The sequence below is a fragment of the Festucalex cinctus genome, chromosome 15, assembly GCF_051991245.1.
Source record: "Festucalex cinctus isolate MCC-2025b chromosome 15, RoL_Fcin_1.0, whole genome shotgun sequence".
In the NCBI taxonomy this organism is placed as follows: Eukaryota; Metazoa; Chordata; class Actinopteri; order Syngnathiformes; family Syngnathidae; genus Festucalex; species Festucalex cinctus.
In genome coordinates, this window is record NC_135425.1 from 2368972 (window position 1) to 2390424 (window position 21453).

The 21453-nt window shown below is 40.8% G+C and overlaps 1 protein-coding gene across 2 annotated transcripts in view; it reads right to left on the minus strand.

The window, feature by feature from the left end:
- Nucleotides 1-21453, minus strand: part of scai (suppressor of cancer cell invasion) — an 836016-nt gene that overhangs the window by 509747 nt on the left and 304816 nt on the right. For both annotated transcript variants that reach the window (XM_077497223.1, XM_077497222.1), the window contains exon 3: nucleotides 6004-6099. In XM_077497223.1, the coding sequence (XP_077353349.1) occupies nucleotides 6004-6099 (96 nt within the window). The remainder of the gene's footprint in view (nucleotides 1-6003; nucleotides 6100-21453) is intronic.

Consider the following 21453-nt stretch of genomic DNA (forward strand, 5'->3'; position numbering starts at 1 on the left):
GGTACTAACAAGCTCATTATAATTAACTACTATAAAATATATTAGTGTCATCCGCGAAAAGTATAAGTTTTAATGTCTGAGACACATTAAACATGTCATTAATGTACATATTAAATAATATTGGCCCTAATACGGACCCTGGGGAACACCACAAGCAATGTGGTGGTCAAGTTGTCCAGATATGTGCTGCCCAATTTTAACATATTGTAACCTTCCTTACCCTTAAGCGATTCCATGTCCATTTTTTGGATATTTGATTTTTATTCAAAGAAAAAAGCATCTGGGAAAAAACAATTAGGAGCATCAATATCCCCAGGGTTGTTAATACATAAAAAAAAATAAAACAAATCCGACCATGCTGACTTTTGTGAAGTGTAGCAGTTTGAAGCTAAATAAGAAACACCATTATCATGCACTGAATCCAATATTTTGCTAATTTTTGATGCACTGTAAACGCCGTGTGTTAAAATGCATTTCCCGTGATTTCCGCTTCAATCCGTTCAGTTGCAAGTCAACACACGGGGGAAATCAAAAATTAGGGTTTGAATGTGTTTACACCCATTAACCACCGGGTGGCGCCAGGGACTAACTAATGGTTTTTGGGTACGCTACAATGGTGGCACATTACTGCAAATCAATGCAATTAAAGTTTACTTAAGGGGTCAGATAATTACTTTTACTAGCCATAGGGCAAAGCAGACTTGGCATGAAACAGAAAAGCTGAAAGCGGAGATTGCGACCCTTGAAGGGGAATATTATCAAACGTTATGTCCAGAGGTCCATCGAAAACTTCTCTTACTGAGAACGCAATATAATGAACTCTCCGCCTCTAAGGCAGCTTCCCGTCTCCAACGTCTCAAACAAACATTTTACGACCAAGGGGAAAAGTCTGGGAAATTACTGGCCTGGCGTCTTCGACAATTACAGAATGAGAAAGTTATTGTTTCAGTTAAAAACAGTGATGGACAGATGGTGGTTGACCCTTTAGGAATTAATAAAACGTCTAATAAAACGTTTAAGCTTTTTTTTGAAAAATTATATAGCTTAGACACAACACATATGGGACATGAACAAACTATTTTTCTGGACTCCCTTTTAATACCCAAGATTCCAGGAATGTCGAGTGCAGATTTGGATGCTCCTATAACAAAGGAGGAAATATCCGAAGCAATAGACCGTATGAAAGTAGGCAAGGCTCCAGGCCCAGATGGAATTTCGTTGGAAATATATACAAAATTTAAAACTAAAATCCTTAGCCCTCTTCTAGACATGTTTTCTGATTCATTTGAAAAGGGAATTCTTCCTGTTTCATTGAGAGGAGCGTTGATAACTCTATTGCCCAAACCTGGCAAACCATGCACTGAATGCGAAAATCTCAGACCAATGAGCCTCCTTAATGTGGACTTAAAAATACTTTGTAAAGTTTTGGCTCAGACACTGGAGAGAATATTACCTGACATTATAGCAGATGATCAGAATGGCTTTATTGTACGCAGACAGGGATTTCACAATGTGAGACGAGTGCTGGATGTTTTACATAATTGGGAAGGGAAAATAGACACTGCTCTACTATCATTGGATGCTGAGAAAGCCTTTGATAGAGTTGAATGGCACTATTTATTTGAAATTTTAAAAAGATTTGGCTGTGGAGATGTTTTCTGTCGGTGGGTAGAACTTATTTACAATGAACCGTATGCTGAATTAGTGACAAATGGAGTCATTTCTGAACCATTTCAAATTAAATGGGGATGTAGGCAAGGTTGTCCTTTGTCCCCCCTTATTATTCATCTTAGCGATCGAAGTGCGGTTTCATAAATCTATAACTGGTTTATCTATAGGCCAACAGGAACATAAAATCTCCTTATTTGCTGATGATGTTATTCTTTTTCTAAGGGAACTGGAGAAATCTATCACAGCTTTGTGAGACTTAACATGTTTGGAAGGATATCAGGGTATAAAGTAAATAAAGAAAAATCTTCTCTAATGTTACTTAACACAGAAGAAAGGATGAGGGCTGAAAATTCTTTCCCATTTAAAAAGGTAGAGTGGTTTTCATATTTGGGCATTAAAATATATATATATATATATATATATATATATATATATATATATATATATATATATATATATATATATATATATATATATATATATATATATGTATAAAAGAGATAGCTATGGTTAATTATACCCCCATGAATGATTCTATTACTTCCTCACTAGACAGATGGAATTCTTTGCCCTTATTACGATGCTGCACTTAAAATCACCTAGGAATAATTTAATTACCATGACAGAATTTGACTCAGTGGATCAAAATAGTGTAGTAGACTTGGTTCAGCAATTGAAACCTTCCACGAGCTGTCTTGACACAATTCCATCTGGCTTTTTCAAAACCATTGTGAAATCTGTTCAGATCGATTTACAACAAATAATTAATTGCTCACTTCAATCAGGTGAACTTCCTAAATGTCTGAAAGTAGCCGCCGTCAAGCCCATTCTAAAAAAGAGAACACTGGATGTCTCCCTGCTAGCAAATTATAGACCAATCGCAAACCTTCCCTTCGTAACTAAAATAGTTGAAAAAGTGGTTTTTAATCAACTCAGCAATTTTTTTAGCTTAAACGGACTTGTGGATAAATTCCAGTCAGGTTTCCGACCTCATCACAGTACAGAAACAGCTCTGATTAAAGTACTGAATGATATAAGATTGAGCACTGATGCAGGGAAGGTATCAGTGCTCGTCTTGTTGGACCTCAGTGCAGCATTTGACACGATTGATCATAATATACTGTTGGACAGGCTGGAAACTTGGGTGGGGTTAAATGGAACAGTCCTTAAATGGTTCAGGTCCTATTTGGAGGAAAGGAGTTACTTTGTGACCATTGGAAATTTTGAATCTGATCGAAAGGCCATGACATGTGGGGTCCCTCAAGGGTCAGTCCTTGGACCCCTGTTGTTCAGTCTGTATATGTTACCTTTGGGTCAAATGCTTCAGAACACCGATGTTGACTATCAAAGTTATGCAGATGACACACAACTGTATTTATCTATGTCCCCAAATGACAGCAGTTCTATTAACGCATTGTGTCATTCTCTAGAGCAAGTTAACAACTGGATGAACCAAAATTTCCTTCAGCTGAACGAAAACAAAACGGAGCTCATTGTTTTCGGCAATAAAGAAAAGAGGATTGCTGTTAAAAAACAGCTTGAGTCACTGTCTTTAGAAACTAAAGACCAAGTTCGAAATCTTGGGGTACTAATAGACTCAGATCTGACCTTCAGCAATCATATTAAATTCATCACTAAAACAGCCTTTTACCAGCTGAAAAACATATCCAGACTTAAGGACTGCATGCTTCAAGCAGACCAAGAGAAGCTTATCCATGCTTTTATCTCCAGCAGACTAGATTACTGTAACGGTCTTCTGACTGGACTCTCTCAAAAGAACATGAGACAATTGCAGCTCATTCAGAATGCTGCAGCTCGAGTTCTGACCAAAACAAAAAGATCAGAACATATTACTCCAGTACTTAAGGATTTACACTGGCTCCCTGTCAGCTGTAGAATCGATTTTAAAGTTCTGCTACTCGTCTATAAATCACTAAATGGTTTGGGTCCTGAATATATCCAAGAAATGCTGATTGAGTACAAGCCCAGCAGGGCTCTGAGATCTACAGACTTGGGCCAATAGTGGAACCCAGAGTTCGAAGCAAACATGGAGAAGCTGCATTTAGCTATTATGCTGCACACAGATGGAATAGGCTGCCAACAGAAGTGAAGTCAGCCCCGAGTGTAAATGCTTTCAAATCCAGGTTAAAAACTTTGCTTTTTTCTTATACCTTTGATTAGGGACTTTTAAACAGCTTTAATTAAGTGGGTTTTTTTTAATTATTATTTTTATTTTTATTTTTATCATTTTAAACTTTTTTATGTTAAATTTTTTAAAGTTTGTTGAATAATGTTTTAAGATTGTTAGTTTGTAACCTATTTTCATTTATTTTTCTTCCTCTGAATGTTAACTACTGTTTCTTGATGCTTATGTGTTGTCTTTCCTCGTGTAAAGCACATTGAGTTGCCTTGTGTATGAAATGTGCTATACAAATAAACTTGCCTTGCCTTGCCTTGCCTTATCACATAGCAAGAATTAATGTTCTTAAAACAAACATAATGCCTAAACTGATATATTTGTTTCAAAACATCCCATTCCCACCTCCTACTAATTATTTCCACACTTAAAGAGCATTTTTTGTTCGCTTTTTGTGGAATAATAGAAGACCAAGGTTACGTCTGTCACTCTTGTACTTACCGTATGAAAGAGGCAGCCTCAAATGCCCTAACCCTATATGGTATTACTGGGCAGCACAATTACGGACTGTGGTGTTTTATTTTACAGATAAATGTTTCCCACTCTGGATGTATATTGAATCCTGCTCTGTCCCCCTCCCTCTTCCTCAGTACTTGTACTCATCAAAAGTTAGAATGCTAAAAAATAAGACAAAGAATCGTATAGTTAAACATATGATTACAATTTGGTATCAGGTACAAAAATACATGGGTGAATTGTCCTCCTTATCACACTTTAGTCCGATATGGAGCAAGTCTTTGTTCCCTCCAGGCAGAGCCGATCCTGGGTTCTGGATTTGGGCTGAAAAAGGTTTGAAGACTGTAGGGGATCTCATGGGTCCGGAAGGTGTAACTCTGATGTCATTTGATGAGTTGATTGCCAAGTATGATGTTCCTCCCAAGCATCTATTTAAATATCTTCAGATGAGAAACTTTATCAGATCGGCTCAAAATGAAAGCACATTGATTCCCAAGGTGTCTAATTTAGAAATGGAAATGAAAAAGGATTGCTATGGAAAGGGAATCATCTCCAAGTTGTACAGAATGTTGGAAGCAGGATCTTCCGAGTCCTCTCTACAGAAACTTAATGCCTGGAGGGAAAACTTACAGGGGAGCTTTTCTTCAGAGGATTGGGGAAAGACATGTGCTAAAGCACAAATGAAGACTGCCAATACCCAACTTAAATTACTTCAGTATAATTGGTTAATGAGGACATATGTGACACCAGAAAAGCTTAATAAATATAATGGCGCCATCCCTGATTGGTGGTTCAGGTGTGGGGTGGAAAAGGGGACATTCTTTCACTGTGTATGGGAATGTAATAAAGTTCAACACTTTTGGCAAGAGGTCAAACAAGCCTTAGAAAGCATATTGGATATGAAACTAGCTCTTGAACCTAATGTGTTTGTTTTAGAATTATATCCTGATGGTCATCAGATGTCTGGGAAAATAATAACTGCTCTGGATTTATGTTTTTTGCTTGCAAAAAAGTCATAGCACTCTCATGGAGGAGGACAAGTAAACCAAAGTTCATCGACTGGATTAAGGAACTGTCCACAACTTCACCCATGGAAAAAATAACCTACATTATAAAAGGGAAACTGTAATTATTTCAAAGTATTTGGGGCCCATTTATGCACTATCTGGAGAGTGTGGATCTCAGTCATGCCAATGAGCCTAATGAGGTGTGATTTTTGGTGGTTCTCTGCAGTCCATTAAATAAATACTCTTTCTGTTGAAATTTAATGTATGTAATATGCATGAAACTGTTTGGTTGTGTACTGTACTGTACTGTACTGTACTGTACTGACTCTTTGGTCTTCCTCTCGATCTACACTCAAGACACTCAAGACAGTTATTTTGCTGTATATGCTTGGGATAGGCTCGTACCCCCATTGTAAGGAATAAGCGGAAAATAGATGGATGAATGGATGGATGTATTGTACAGTACAAGGGGTAAGGTTTATCTTGAAACTGTTTATATAAGCCGTTTAAAGAAGGTGATGTCATTATCTGTGCTATTTCATTCATTGCAAAATTAATGTACCAGTAATCAAATAACCATATTAAAAATACCAGGTCACAAATTGAGCAAAATTTCAGCTTTGAAACTAAAGATAGAATAAAAGATGGAAAATAACCAGTGAAGGAAATAACCTGTGCTGTTGCTGAAACTTCCACAACTTGGTGTAGACATCAAAAGTCCGCCCAAAGTAGGACTGCCACTGCTTGTGTCCGTACTGAGGAAGGTCTCTGCAGCAAAATGATTTAAGCATATATCAGAAAAAGAATATCATATGCATTCACAAAACGATTCAATCACACAATCGCAAAACTTTTTAAAATTCTCAGGTAAGGCAGATCGATAGATCGTGATTATATCGCTATCTAGATATGAACATTCAAGACAATATTGAAAATTAAATTAATATCAGTCAACTTTGTGGACTTTTCATGCTTGCGCTGCATTTACACAACGCAGGTCAACCATTTCCTTGTCTCTCATTATTTACAAATATGTACATATTTTACGGACATGCTTAGCCAGTGGTCCCCAACCACCGGACCGCGGACCCGTCCCGGGCCGTGAGCTACTTTGGACTGGGCCGCGGTGGGATGCACATTTGAAAGAATAAAAAAAAAAACATACTGTACTTCCGGTTAATTGAATAGCTGAGGCTTTAAAATGTTTAATTTTGAAAAATGACCAGATACTCTCTGTTTACGACGGACTCTTGAGGCATGTCAAGATGCTTATTATCTCAGTCGCGTGGCACTGATGCTAATCGACAAGTTAGCAAAATGAGTAAAAAAAACAAAAAAAAAACAGACATACTTGGAACGTTTCTTTGCAACGGAGAAAAAGCCCCGTGATGAGACTATACAGGAGCCTATGACCAAGAAGAAAAAGTCATGTACATGGACTTACAGCAACAGGTAATTCCCACACCTCTAAATCCAGCGTTATGGTGAGTGAGTTACTCATGGACTTCTGTGGTGCCTTGTTATGTTGGCACATTTAAGGAGGGCGCTGCTCATATATTACATAAAAATGGGGCTTAGTTCACATTATTGTTATATCTACAAAAAACCCAGTATTAGTGTTGCTCGTATCTTTCATAAGCATTACCATTAGTGACCTCGCCATATTAAAGCATTGTTGTTTACCCTTGTTATTGTGTTTGTGCTGCTAGGACAGGTACTAGGGATGTAACAATATCCAAACATCACACTACGATATTATCACGATATGAAGGTAACGATACGATAATTATCACGATATTGTGGGAGGGTTGGCGATATTTAAAAAATATCACAATGCACAATATTGTGCTTTTGTACATAGAGCAATGCATATAAACAGCCTACAATCACTAATAACAATATTGAGGCACTTACTTGCTAATGCAAGCACACATTGATCGCTTCACAAGCAAATTAGGTTCCCCTTTTTCTGACAATTAGCATAGATTTTAAACCTAGAAGGCCAAAAACATCCCTAATGAAAATTAAATTGCACTAATAACCTAGCTACTAGAGGGTGCTAGAAGTGCACAAATGGAAATCAACCTGACTTTTCTTTTTTAACAGATGTGTTCCTTATAAATATTGTGAACATGACGACGACGACGATATTGTGGCAGTTTTAATATCACAATATACGATATTGCCCTTATCGTGACATCCCTAACAGGTACATGAAAATATATAGTGGATTTGTGTTTGTTGTTGTAGCCTTTTGATTAATCAGCTGCTGAACATCACCCACCCTCCTACTGGGTTGCCGGTCAACTGCCGGACAGTTGGGGATTTGTATGAACCGGTCCGCGGTGGGACACAGTGCTAATCCTTATTACACAATGAACACAAAAAACTTGTGTATTCACCTTAAAAATGTGTGGCATATTTCTCATGTACAGCTCTGCCACTGTAATTCACCCATAACTCAGTGGATTCTTCTGCTCCATCAACACAAACAGCAATGTCAGCAAAGCAATTACTCCAGTCATGTTATGAAAAACACACGCCATCCAATTTAATTGAGTTGGTATATTAATCTTCAATAGAGAAACGATTCTTTCGCATCTTGTTATTGTAACAGTTCTTATCAGGGTCAATCAATTCCATTTGGGTCAGAGAATACAGAGTTGCTGTTTTCTCTTTAGCTCTTAAATTTGGCAACTCTTCCACACTTTTGATCACCCTTATTTAGGGTTAAGGCGGCCTGACACTTGCACAACTTTTGGGCACGATTCTGTCGTGTCATTTTGGGGCACGAACTGGGTGGTTCCCGCACTGTTCACGACTAGTTCACGACTAGTTCATGCATAGTTCACGACGAGTTCACGAATTCGTGACCATTCGTGTCCACATTGACACGAACTGACACGACGAGTTCACGCATAGTTTGTGCATAGTTTGCGCATAGTTTACGCACTTCCCGCATTTGTACAACGGGTTCGCACAATTCGGACGGTGTCGTGCCGACTTGGGCACGCCATATAAAAAGGGGGCCTCCCCAACCCAGTTGCGTACCCGTCTGCTGTCGGGTTCCAAGGTGGCCACCGCAGGCACCGGCGGTGGGTGGGAGGTGTCCCCACCCCGGCCGCGGGCTGGGACCAAGGTTGAGTGGACGTGGGGAAGGGGGGGGGTAAACCGAGCCAGCCAGCCGCGCGCCCTCGGCCTCTCGTTCGAAGGCGCCTCCGCCCGTGCGGGCTCACTTGCCCTCTTTCTCCGGTAATAATCCTTCCACAGGTTCACCCACGGAAACCTTGTTAAACTTCCTCTAGTATAGTCAAGCTTGATCGTCTTCTCGGCGCGCCGCAGGCGCCGGGGAGGGCCCATCCAAGGCGCGCACTGCCACGCACTGGATCGCATCCTTCCCGCATCGTCCCGACGAGTTCACGAACAGTTTGCGCATAGTTCAAGGCCCGGTCGCGAAATTTTGTCGTGACAAAAATTTTGAACATTTCAAAATTGGATGAGAATGAGAACTTTTGGTTGGAACTTGATGAAACGATGCAGAGCATCCCTAGAAGTGAGAGAGTTGTCATTGGTGCAGACATCAATGGACATGTTGGTGCAGGAAACAGAGGAGATGAGGAGGTGATGGGCAGGTTTGGTATCCAGAAGAGGAATGCAGAAGGACAGCTGGTGGTTGATTTTTCAAAAAGGATGGAAATGGCTGTCGTGAATATTTTCTTCCAGAAGTGGCAGGAACATAGGGTGACGTACAAGAGTTGAGGTAGAAGTACACATCTACATCTTGTGTAGACGGTGTAATTTGAAGGAGATCAGCGACTGCAACGTAGTAGTAGGTGAGATTGTAGCCAGACAGCATAGGAAGGTTGCGTGTAAGATGACTCTGGTGGTGAGGAAGACAAAGAGAGCAAGGGCAGAGCAGAGGATGAAATGATAGAACCTGAAAAAGGAAGAGTGTTGTATGACTTTCAGGAAGGAGTTGAGAAAGGCTCTAGGTGGTGAGGATGTGCTCCCAGATAACTGGACAACTACAGCAAATGCGATCAGACAGACAGGTAGGACAGTCCTTGGTGTGTCATCTGGAAGGAAAGGAAAGATAAGGAGAATGGTGGTGGAAGGATGGAAATGGCTGTCCTGAATATTTTCTTCCAGAAAAGGCAGGAACATAAGGTGACCTACAAGAATGGAGGTAGAAGTACACTTCCACCAAAGGAGACCTTCAAGCAGTGACCCTGGGGTCTGAAGGGCTAGCATAGCACTTATCTTTCTTTGCTGCTGAGGAAATTAATGGCTGCCTTTTTTTCTAGGAGAGTCCTGTCGTAAATAAATACAAATGCATAAAAAACGTGTCAGAAATCCTGATATTATTGGTAAAATAAATATAAATATTATACACCTCAACTCATTTGTCCATGAGCTTGTGTGTGATTTTGTTGTCGCGTGTTCTATAAAGTGCATTTTTTCAGCAGCTTCCACTGTTGTTTTAGTGCGAATAAAGTTGAATACAGTTAATATGGATGAAGAAGACCATCCATCCATTCATCCATCCATCCATTTTCTTAACCGCTTGCTCCTCACAAGGGGTGCTGGAGCCTATTCCAGCTGGCTTTGGGCAGTAGGCGGGGTAGACCCTGAACTGGTTGCCAGCCAATCGCAGGGCACACAGAGACGAACAACCACTCATACACACACTCACAAGCACACCTAGGGACAATTTGGAGCGCTGAATTAACCTGCCATGCATATCTTTGGAATGTGGGAGGAGACTGGAGTACCCGGCGAAGACCCACGCAGGCACGGGGAGAACATGCAAACTCCACCCAGGAAGGCTGGACTCGATCTTGCGTCCCCATTACTGGGAGGCGGACGTGCTAACCACTCAACCACCGTGCCGCCCTGAAGAAGAGTAATTCAGCATAATAATTCATAGCAATTGATCATTTTAGTCCTTCAGTGACATGATTGTTGAATATGAGATCATCATCATCTTGTCTACAGTAGAAGGACTGGCTGTAGTATCTAAAACAAACAAAAAATTGAAATGTTCAATTCATATACATTTATATGTATACACCACCCTCAGAGAAACAAATGCTTTTAACAGCTGACAATGGGGAGGGCTCAATACTCATTTTGCTGGATCTCAGTGCTGCTTTTGACACAGTCGACCACCATATTTTAATTGATTGTCTTAAACACTGGTTGGGGATCAGGGATACTGCACAAAGTTGGTTTTATTCTTATCTCTTAGAGCGAACATTTGCAGTCACCATAGGCAAACACTGTTCAACCACTTCCACCCTTACCTGTGGTGTACCACAAGGTTCGGTTTTGGCCCAATATTATTTTCAATTTACATGCTGTCTCTTGACCAAATTATTGAGCACCACAACATGTCCTTCCATCGCTACGCAGACGACACACAGATATACCTTGCCCTGAGACCAGAGGATCCTATGAATCCTAGCAGCTGTAAAAGACTGCCTCTCAGACATCAGTTGCTGGATGGCTCACAACTTCATCCAATTCAACAATTCAAAATCTGAATTCATACTATTCAACCTCCTAAATACCACTCAAAATATTAAATCCAGCCTTACCTCATTTACTGATAATTTCACTTCCACAGACAGAAACTTAGGTGTCTTCTTTGATTCAGACTTTACTTTCATAACTCATATCAATAAAGTTGTCCAATCATCTTTGCATCATTTGCGTACAATAGCCAAAATCAGTGTTTTCAGTGAAAATAAAATAAGTGCCGGTACTCTCCTAAATATTAATGATGTAACGATAAGCATAATATCGTGATATTGTGATATTAAAACTGCCACAATATCGTCGTCGTCATGTTCAAGATATTTAAATGTAACACATCTGTTAAAAAACAAGTCTGGTTGATTTCCATTTGTGCAGTTCTAGCACCCTCTCGTGGCTAGTTTTTTTTTAGTGCAATTTAATTTTCATTAGGGATGTTTTGGCCCTTCTATGTTTAAAATCTACACTAATTGTCAGATGAAGGGGAACGTAATATGCCTGTGAAACAAGTCAATATGTGGAGGAACTCAATGTGTGTGTGCATTAAAAACATAACATACTAATAATAACATAATAATAATAATAAAGTATAATAATAACTAGAGCTGCGGGCCTCGCAGCCCGGGCCACGTTGGGGTACTTGCACAATGGGGTACTGGCACGATGGGGTACTGGCACATTGGAAGCGGATATTCTTTGAAAATGGCATAATAACGGTATAATAACCACTAGGTGGCGCTATATGTATAACTTAATTTTATTGTAATAGATGTTTTCAGGCCGTGACTATTAAGTTGCATGAGAAGTTTGAGATTTTTTGGAGCTTGATCATGGGAGTTATTATCACTCCCAGCCATTTTCACAGAAGCAGTCCCGTTCGCTCCCGGCTGTTTTACTGGATTTTGACTGATTTTGCAAGGCCCACAGAATATTGTGTTCTATTGCTATAAAACCACAAAAGAAAGATTAAAGTCTCTTCTGTCATCAGAAAAAAAAAAGTATGTTATCTGTTTCCGTTTTGCAGCAATTAGCATTAGAAGAGAGCTAAATTTCATCAGTTTTCACAAATCTATTTAAAATTGCAAGTAATTGAGCTTATTTTCTACATGGCCCTGGTTGATCTCCTTTGCTCTGCTGGCCGTTTGTGTAATAACTATCATTTCTGCAACCGTTCTTTGCAGTTGAGAGGCTGCATCAAAGCCTTCTGTATGCTTGAGCATAAAAAAAACAAAAAAACGTATAAATATGTCTTTGTGACACTTAGAACAATTAAAAAAACGTATTTATACGTTTTTGGTAGTAAATGAGTTAAGCATTTGCTCTTTCTGGACAATTGAAATTTTAAAGACAATATTTGATGCCCTGGCCCCCGTCATATGGTATTTCGAAAAGTCTAGATTTTTTGCCCATTTGTTGTCTGAGGTCTTGAGATGATACATGCCAAGTTTGAAGTCAATCAGATGAAAACTGTTTGCAAAGGGCCAAAAAGTATGATCACAGTGAATGCACTGCTCGGGCCCTAACTAGGACTGAATCTAATCGCCAAACACATGATGTACAAGTGGTTCGAATTTTTTTGTTACATACTGTACCTAGCTTACTGTATGTAAATGGACTCAGTTGGGTTTACATTTCACAGCCAATTTTGTCCTGATGGCCTTTGCGTTCATTTCATTGTTCATGGTTCTGACAAGATGATAAGGACAAGTCTTGGAATAGCCCTCACAAACACAGCTTGCAAGAGAAAATGTATATATGCATTAATTTCATACCAATGAAATGTGCATGTAGAGCTTCTTGCAGTCTTATTGGTACAACCATACGCTACGCAGGGCGGCATTTCACTATGGAGACAGTAAATTGACATGAAAACACTGTGGGAAAACGAACATTTTCAAGTTTGGTCGGTTTAGTGACTGGCAACGTAAGGTGGCTGCCGCTGGCTTCACTTCTCACCACACCCGTCACCATGGGCGGGCCATAGGGGTCCGTGCCCGCCCACCAAGATTATTGTGCCCGCCCATTTGAGGCATGGATCTCTGAAATGGTTCTTCTTTTTTTATTATTATATTTTTCCATTCATTCGGTTTAGCACTCTTATATCCGAGTGTCAGTAAACGCAACACAGGTCTCGCAGTGTCGGAGGTATGTTACGTTTGTGTTGGCTGCTTCAGTTCATTGCTACTACAGTCTTCCCTCGCTATAACGCGGTTCACTTTTCGCGGCCTCGCTGTATCGCGGATTTTTTTTAAGTGCAATTTGGCATATTTTTTTTACAGTAATATACCCTTTTTTATAAAAATTTATGAAGGTTTGAACATTGTCAATGTTTGAACAAGAGAGAAATGTGAGAACATGTAAATGCCTCTATGAGAAAAGTGTCTAAATTGTGCGGTCGGGGATTTTCGAGCCTTAAAACATTTATAAGAGTTGTAAAACATAAAGCTAACTACTTCGCGGATTTCATTTATTGCGGGTATTTTTTGGAACCTAACCCCAGCAGAAAACGAGGGAACACTGTAATGCTTGCCACTCACCGAATTGTTCTTGTTTTTGGCATCGGCTACGGCCAACGGTGGCCGTTTGTACAAGTAACGTTTTCTGGCGGCATACTTGCAAGATGTCACAATATGAAGAAATAGTGGTATGGTTTTATTTGATTGTCTTATCTGCAACAGCCATCACAGTCTTACTGAAAATAATGCTAGGTATGCCTTACGCTGACTTATACGCATACGCGACAAATATGTCAATGTTGGCGTGCAATGCAAGAGTCATGTACATTTTGTACAAGTGAAGCTGCAAGTTTCTGAGGACGCTGGCGCACAAGACAAGTGAGGAGGGACATACTACAAACTACTTTCATGTCGGCAAATAAAGAGTCACTTGGAAAAAGAAAAAAACTACGGGACCCACATATCGTTTTGGCATCTACAATGAGGTAGGATTTAGTTTTCCTTTTTTCTTTTTAATTCTGCTGCAAACATCGTTCAAACAGGTGACCAGTTCGAAGCAATATGTCAGCACATCCGCCCTATTGGATGTGGCAATTGTATTTGCCATTACATCGGCAAAAATAGTAAGATTGTCTTTGAATGTGATAATATAATCAAAGGTAATAATTCCTTATTAATCCAATGAGTTGTGGTTTGATGATACATCTGCAAGGAGAAACAGAAGGAGGCATCTTTACAAATAGCTTCACTTTGCCTCATCCAATATGGCTGCGGCGTCAACGTACTCACGACGTGTCACGCCGCCACCAAAGTGGCGGGTCATGCTTTTATTTGTCACAGTCAGGTTCCTGTTTTATTTTGAAAATACTAACTCTCATCTCACCCCAGGTCACTTACCCTTCCTGCAGCTCACTGATTACCGGTCCACGCCCATGATTACCACCACCTGTTCCCAATCAACCCGGACATAAAAGCCACCTGAATCATTCCCTCAGTGCCGAAGTGTCACATCTCAGTGCATGGAAGCGTCCTCACAGTCCTTGATCCACAGTTCTTGTTCGATGTCTTGCCTTGCCTTGCCTTGCCTTGCCTTGTCTTGCGCCCTTAGTTTGCCCCTTGTTTTCCTCCCTAGCGGAGCGCCTTTAGTTGTCCCTGTTTTTGAGTGCCCTTGTTTTATCTCCAGTTTGGAGCTCTTTTTGTTCTGCCTTTTTTCCCTCTTTGAGAGGTGTTTTTTGGTTCGATTCATTAAAGCTGCAGCCTTGTTGGCCAACTTACACTCTGCGTCTGAGTCCTACCTCCTCGCTGCGTGTCACGACGCCACTGCAGACTAACTTTATGTGTGTGTACTGTAAATGGGCTCTATGATAATACTGTCAGCGGACGCCATTCAATGGATTGATGCACGACAGTGCTACATAAATTTATCCAAATATATTGGGCAAGTTAATGCTGTCAGTATGGTATTCATAATAATTGGGCCCGCCCATGCATTTCATGTGCCCCCCTTAAGCCTGGGCTCTGGTGACGGGTCTGCTTCTCACTGTGGTGAATAGGTGGCATTGTGAGTCTGTCCATGGATGTCGCTCACCGTAATCCATCGAATGCTCAAGAAGTTTGAGTGAATGCACAGTCACACGGAAATTAGAGGGAACATTGTTCGGTAGGTAGGTTGGTAGGTAGGTGGGTGGATGGAAAATGGTCGCTGTCATGTGTAGTTCCATGATAGACCACAAGATGGCGGCACGCTTGTTTAGTTTGAGACGGTTTAAAATTGAATGCAAAAAAAAAAAAACAGGAAGTATCTCGCACTACCTAGTTTTTTTATTTTAAAATAAATATTAAATGTCATCTTTAAAATCCTACTTTTTGGGCCTCCAGAAACCACCTTTTTTTGTTTTATAATGTTCATCTTTGGGCGAAAAATAAAAACAGGATTTGTTTATTGCAAACACAAAGAGGGATCAGTAATCTGTAGAATATTTTTGTGTTATCCGTTGCTCTTGCTCTCAATATTATCTGAGTAAATAGGGTATATGTACGTTGCAAATTTCACATATTGTGACATTTGTACTGTATATTTTTGTATCGGCAGCATTGCAGCCAGCCTGGTGTATTCGTACATCACACTGCGAGAGCAGCAACCCAGCAAGGCCAGCGAAAGCACTAAAATGGAGATTAAGGGCAAAGTGGTTGTATGACACTGGATTCTTCTCGTTTTGCTCATGTATGTCTTGACTTTTTTATTTTATTTAATTTTTTTATTTATGCCCGAGGAGTAACTGATGGTTACAAATTATCATATACAAATAAAAATAGTGGTCAAGTCATGTAATGCAATAAAGATTTGTGGGTCCATTGCATCTCAGAATGTCATTTACTGTCCTCAAATTTAGTGTGTCCAATTGTTGTTTCTCTTTTCGATTCATGTCATGTTCCAATACGATTTCCAGTTCTTCCAGTATTTTTCTCCTTTCGCGTAGGAATGTCTCAAGGAAAATGTCAGTTGTTTCATAGTGTAGATTTCCTGAATATTTCCTTCCATTTGATTGTTGGTGGGTCCTTATTCAGCCACTTCTTAGTCAATGCCTTTCTGCCACTCGCTAGAAGTATTTGTAGTAAATATCGATCCTGTTTTTTCATCTCAATTGGCACATTACCCAGGTATATGACACTGAAATTAAGATCAAGTTTAAATTGGATTATTGAACCAATTGCTGTTACCACATCCGACCAGTAGGAGGAAATAGTGGGACATTCCCAAAAAATGTGAAAATGACCAGCAGACATGTTGCCACACAGTCTCCAACACTGACCCAGCTCTGGTTTATGACCCTGTATTGCTTTGCTTTTTGGTGTTATGAAATACCTTAAAATATTTTTCCAGGAAAATTCTCTCCATAGATTTGAGCTGGAGGTGGAAGACTGCATCCTACAAATGTTCAGCCAGTCATCTTCAGTTAACTTTATATTGGCGTCCCTCTCCCATCTCAATTTAATATACATTGTGGACAGACCCTTTTCCTGCTGTAAGGAGTTATAGATCTTAGAAATCAGTGTTTTACTGATTTTACTTTTGAAGGCATCAACAAATATATTGGAAAGACTCAATGCCTCCTCTTCAGCAGTTTTGATATTCTTATCAAAATTTGTTCGTAGTTCAAGATATCTGAAAAAGTCCAGTTTCTCCAGATTATTGGTGTCTTTAAGTTCTTGGAAAGTGACAAGCCCATTACTGGTGGATATTAAACAAAAAGTGGTGAGGCCTTTATTTACTCAAAGTCTAAATGTACAATCTAGTTTTGCTGGTGTAAAATCTGAGTCGTAGGTCACCCAACGTAGCTTTCTAACATTCCTTTCAAAGTTCTGATCTTTAAATTTCTTTTGCCAGATGTGCAGAGGGAGGCTAGTCCACTTAGGGAGCATGTCCATGTATTTCTTAAGGAGAGTCTTGTCCACCAGTAAAGATTGTAGAGATATATCTATTTGATTTTGCTCTAGGTCTTTCCATATGGCGTCACACTCAGGGCTACACCAACACACCAAATAGCGTGAAGCCCAATTCACACTGACTGTGGAACGGCTGCGGTGCGTTTTCCGTACGGCGGCCGTACGGGCGCCACAAGGACTGCAATTCGCACCGCCTTGCGTGTCTGGAAATCTACTCCCGACAGACCACAAGATCACATGGGGTTCAAGCTGGAGAGTTGAGTTCACCCGATAACAACAGTGTATAGTTCTATTTGTAAACAATAGCCACACTTGTGTAGCGATAATTGGGTCGTCTTTTGGACGAATTAATAATCTGGACGTTACAGAGGTAAATTATATTTACCTCGATGACCTCTAGGAGCACCACGTTGGTTTTGCTTTGGGTTAACAGGAGCAAACAACGACCAAAATCCTTCCTTCATCAGTCATTTATAGTCTAAAATCGCCACACTCGATATTCAGTGGTTCGTTGTACTAACAAAAGAATAATAATCCACTCGGAAACACAGATGACTTAGGCGGAATAGAGTTAATAAAACATACATTTATTCACGATTGCTACACTACGGAATCAAAACACTGCCTATCTAACTATTCTACCGTCAGAAGAAAAGAAATAAAATAAAGCGAATGAAAATAAGGAAGGAATGCGAATGAATAAGGAAACAGGGAAAAGAGAAATTTGACCTGGCAGATTTGTGATATGTTTCAAACGTAAGTGGCACACAGTGGATACGCCGAGGTAGAAATCAAACGCACACTTACGAGAATCGTTTGCGTCGAAGCGAGCAAAAAGGTCTTGTGAAAAAGGGGGAAAAAAATAGTCAATGCTCGTTGAGAAAGGCAAGAAAATCAAAAAAAAAAAGGGGCTATTCCACAGGTGGGCAAGGAAGCCGCTCGGGGGCTGACGTAGTTGCGCCTTGATTGGTCGGCGACTCGGCGAGGTTGATTCTCCGGCAAGGTTGGTTCTGCCGGACAGCTGTCCGACTCCAGGTGTTGGAGCTCGGTCCGCTACGCGCCTGCGTACGGGGAAGGCCAGCCGTTGGAGGTGAGCTAGCACTGCGGCGGGGCGCCACCGAATAGCAGGTGGTGCGGGGCGGCTTAGGTGCACAAATTTGAGTCCGGCGGTACGTTGCAAGTGTACCCCGGGGCCGCGGAGTTCGCCGCTGGCGGGCAATCACCGATGGTGAAAAAAAACAAGGAAAAAAAAAGGAGTAAAAGAGTCTTTGGGGTCAGCGTTGTAGTTTGCACCTGCTTTGGCGTGGCGTGGAGCGAGTGTCTGCTCTCGGCAAGGATTGCTGGCAGGAAAAAAAAAGGGGCCACGTGTTATCAAGTTTCTTGGAACAAAGAGTTCAAGCAGGCTGGGGAACTTGCAGGTCGTTAGCCTGAGGATGATGATGTTGGAAGAGGAGTTTTTGGTAGAGGAAGAGGCAAGAGAGGGAGCGAGGGGGTCCCCTCGTCTTTTTAAAGTCTATGGGCGGGGCTTCAGTAAGTGGTGGCACACCCTTCTGTTTGCTCGCGCAGACTTTATAAAAAAATTATTAAAGGGATTAATAATTTGGCATTAAATTTGGTCAGTCTGGCAAATCAGTTTTCCCACACAACCCGTTTAACACACATCGTAATTAATACATCATAAACTAACTTGTGAGGTAACTTCTACTTGTCTAATCTGACTGAACTGAAAGATATTGATTACATTTCATTCCTTATGGAGTACAAATGAAATAGGATGTTCATACACACAAAGACATAACATGAATCATTCGTAGTTCAGTTATCTGTCAAGAATTATCATGGTATAAATGTGTGAAATGCGGTTACTTATATGAATTGGCACTAAGGATAGTTCCAAGTTTCACCACTTGACGATGCTGTTGCTCCGTCTAGACGTTCCAGGAGTGCCTGTTTGGAAGGGCGAGACGCCAGAATATCCTTTGTGATTGATAAGAAGTCATGAACATTCCTTTGATCAGTCGTTTGTGTATTCCAAATCATTGGAGCCATTTGTTCGGGCTCCGGGAAGACGGGCTTGAATACACTCCTTCGGCAGACGCATAAATTCCTTTGTCACCTGGTCAGCGGCTTCAAAAGAGCTTTGTTGGTGGTTGGGTGACCACCTGCAGAGCTAACCAAGCTTAGATCCTGTCTGGGCAGTGGAATATGTATGCAACTGCAGAGAATTTGCTTTAGAAGAAGCAAACTTAAAAAAAAAATTAAAAAGTAGACTGGGCCATAGGCAATAGTTGTTACACTTGCCTGTTATCACATCAAAATGTGACCCGCTCCAGCAAAAGGGTCCACATGTCGGGAGGCTCAATCAAGAGATATGGCCGAAAAAAAGACAGTTGGACATTTTTTGTCCATTTTGAGATTTCTACACAAATAGCTTCCTTGAGGTCTCTAGTTTCATTTCCAAGCAGCACACAAGTCAAAATTGTAATAGAAGTGTATGAAAATAAGCAATTAATTAGACAGTATGCCTCGTAACTAGGAGGCGTGTTTTTAGCCTGCTAGCTAGCGTAAGTGCACGCTACACTAGCTAGCATTGCGTCTTGCGCACCTTTTTAAAATCAACCCGACTTTCCTAACCTAAGACGTAATTAATTACTGATTTATATAAATATTGTGAGGATAAGCGAATCTGCTAATGGATGGATGGATGGACATAGCAACCAAAAAAAGTCAAAACACAATTCAGCACGAACGTGAACAGTCATCCTACCTAATAATGGAACAGAAGCTATGTTGTCATCGGTCCGGTTACCGGCGAATTGAAAAGAAAAGAAATATGCTTTTTGGACATTATTTCTGGGACTTCTACCATGGCTGTTCTCCATGGGTAAGTACGTTTTGTGTTTAAATAGTGTAATTTTGTCGAGCTCAGTTTTTGTCTTAAATATCCGACTGATGTCATGCTATGCAGCTAGCTAGCTTCCCTCCCCAAAAAACGAGTTCGCAAACAGTTTTATTTTGAAATACAGTACACCTTAATGCGAGACGCTCAATTTCCTGTCTGGCTCGTGTAATTTCTTCAGATTAATGAAAATCCGCATGCGGCGTCCGGAAGAAATAGAACGCTTGCGGAAACCTTCCGCATCGCCACTTGGCAATAACTGCCTGCCGGTCGTCTTGGTTGCTCAGTATAAAATATCTACAGCAACAATAAATTGCCCATCAATCTGAAAAGGAAAAACGGAATACAAATCAAACAGTCAGCAGTTTTCAAAGTGCATGTGAACAGACTTCTTCATCAGTATGAATGGCGAGTATGCCTTTTTTTTTTTTTAAATCAATTATTACATCCATAATTCCATGTAAGATTTAAATAATCTATAGTATTTTGGGAAGATTCGAACCCAAAATAAGACAGTTGAGTCAGATGCTGTCAAAGACTAAGTAGTTTTATGTATCAGACGCTCAAGTCTCGGGGCTCGCAGCAGAAGTATCACAATCAGTCGTCTCGATGTCTCGCGAGAATCGGGAGAACAGCTCGTGACGTCATGCTCGAAGCAAACGCTCGGCAAGTCTCGAGCGCTCGCTGCACTGTCTTGATACGTTGTTCCGATGCCGTGCTTCATTCAGTGGAAAAATCACCTGGCCACGGAAGCGAAGCGTTGTTACGTCACAACGCGTGTCGGCAGTGACTGTCGACGTGTCACTCAGGTAGGGAGGAGTCGAGTCGGTCAATTTGGATGAATCAAACTCACAATGCTTATAAAGGGGCAAGATCCCTCAGTATGTTGTGGATTGTGAGGAGAAGACCATTTGTGCGCATTAGGGATGTCACGATACCAGAAAAAAAAAAAAGAATTTGCAACTTGTCCATTCACACCCTTATCAGATCCTCAGGATCATCCCCTGAATAAAGGTGCAAATTAGGCAGGCCAAATGGACCCAGATTGTTCCTGTGGTACATTGAAAACAACACCTCTCCTCACCTCCCCCGAACCGGGACTGACAAGTTTGCCCTAATCTCCAATGTTTAGAGGTCCTTTGTGGCAAACTGCAATTTCTTCAATTTTGGACAATTTTTTTGAGATGTAAAGAAATTGTCCGTATAACTGCAACAACGGACAATTTCTTTGAGATGTAAAGAAATTGTCCGTTGTCACAGTTCTGCCTTTGTCCAGGAATGGGTCCATAATATGCATCACGACGTCTTCCCCCACTCTCACCCCCTTGGGATGGCTGGGGTCCTTCCCAAGATAGGGGATCATGTTGCAGACATTTTTTGTCTTTAGGTCACATGCCGCCCAGAACTTTAGCCCAAATTTGTCTGGTTTGGAAGGAATATATTGGGTGAAAGGGCCTTTGTTGGCTAAAGCTGTTCGTCTATGTAGATGTGCCTGCCTGGACTGTACGATGAAATGCAGTTTGCCACAAAGGACCTCCAAACATTAGAGATTAGGGCAAATTTGTCAGTCCCAGCTCGGGGGAGGTGAGGGGAGGTGTTGCACTGTTGTTTTCAATGTACCACAAGAACAATCTGGGACATCTGGGTCCATTTGGCCTGCCTAATTTGCACCTTTATTCAGGGGGTGATCCTGAGGATTTGATAAGTGTGTGATTGCAAATGCTTTTTTTTTTTTTTTTTTTGGATAGAGATTCAGTCCTACATGTTCTACAAGCCACACATACA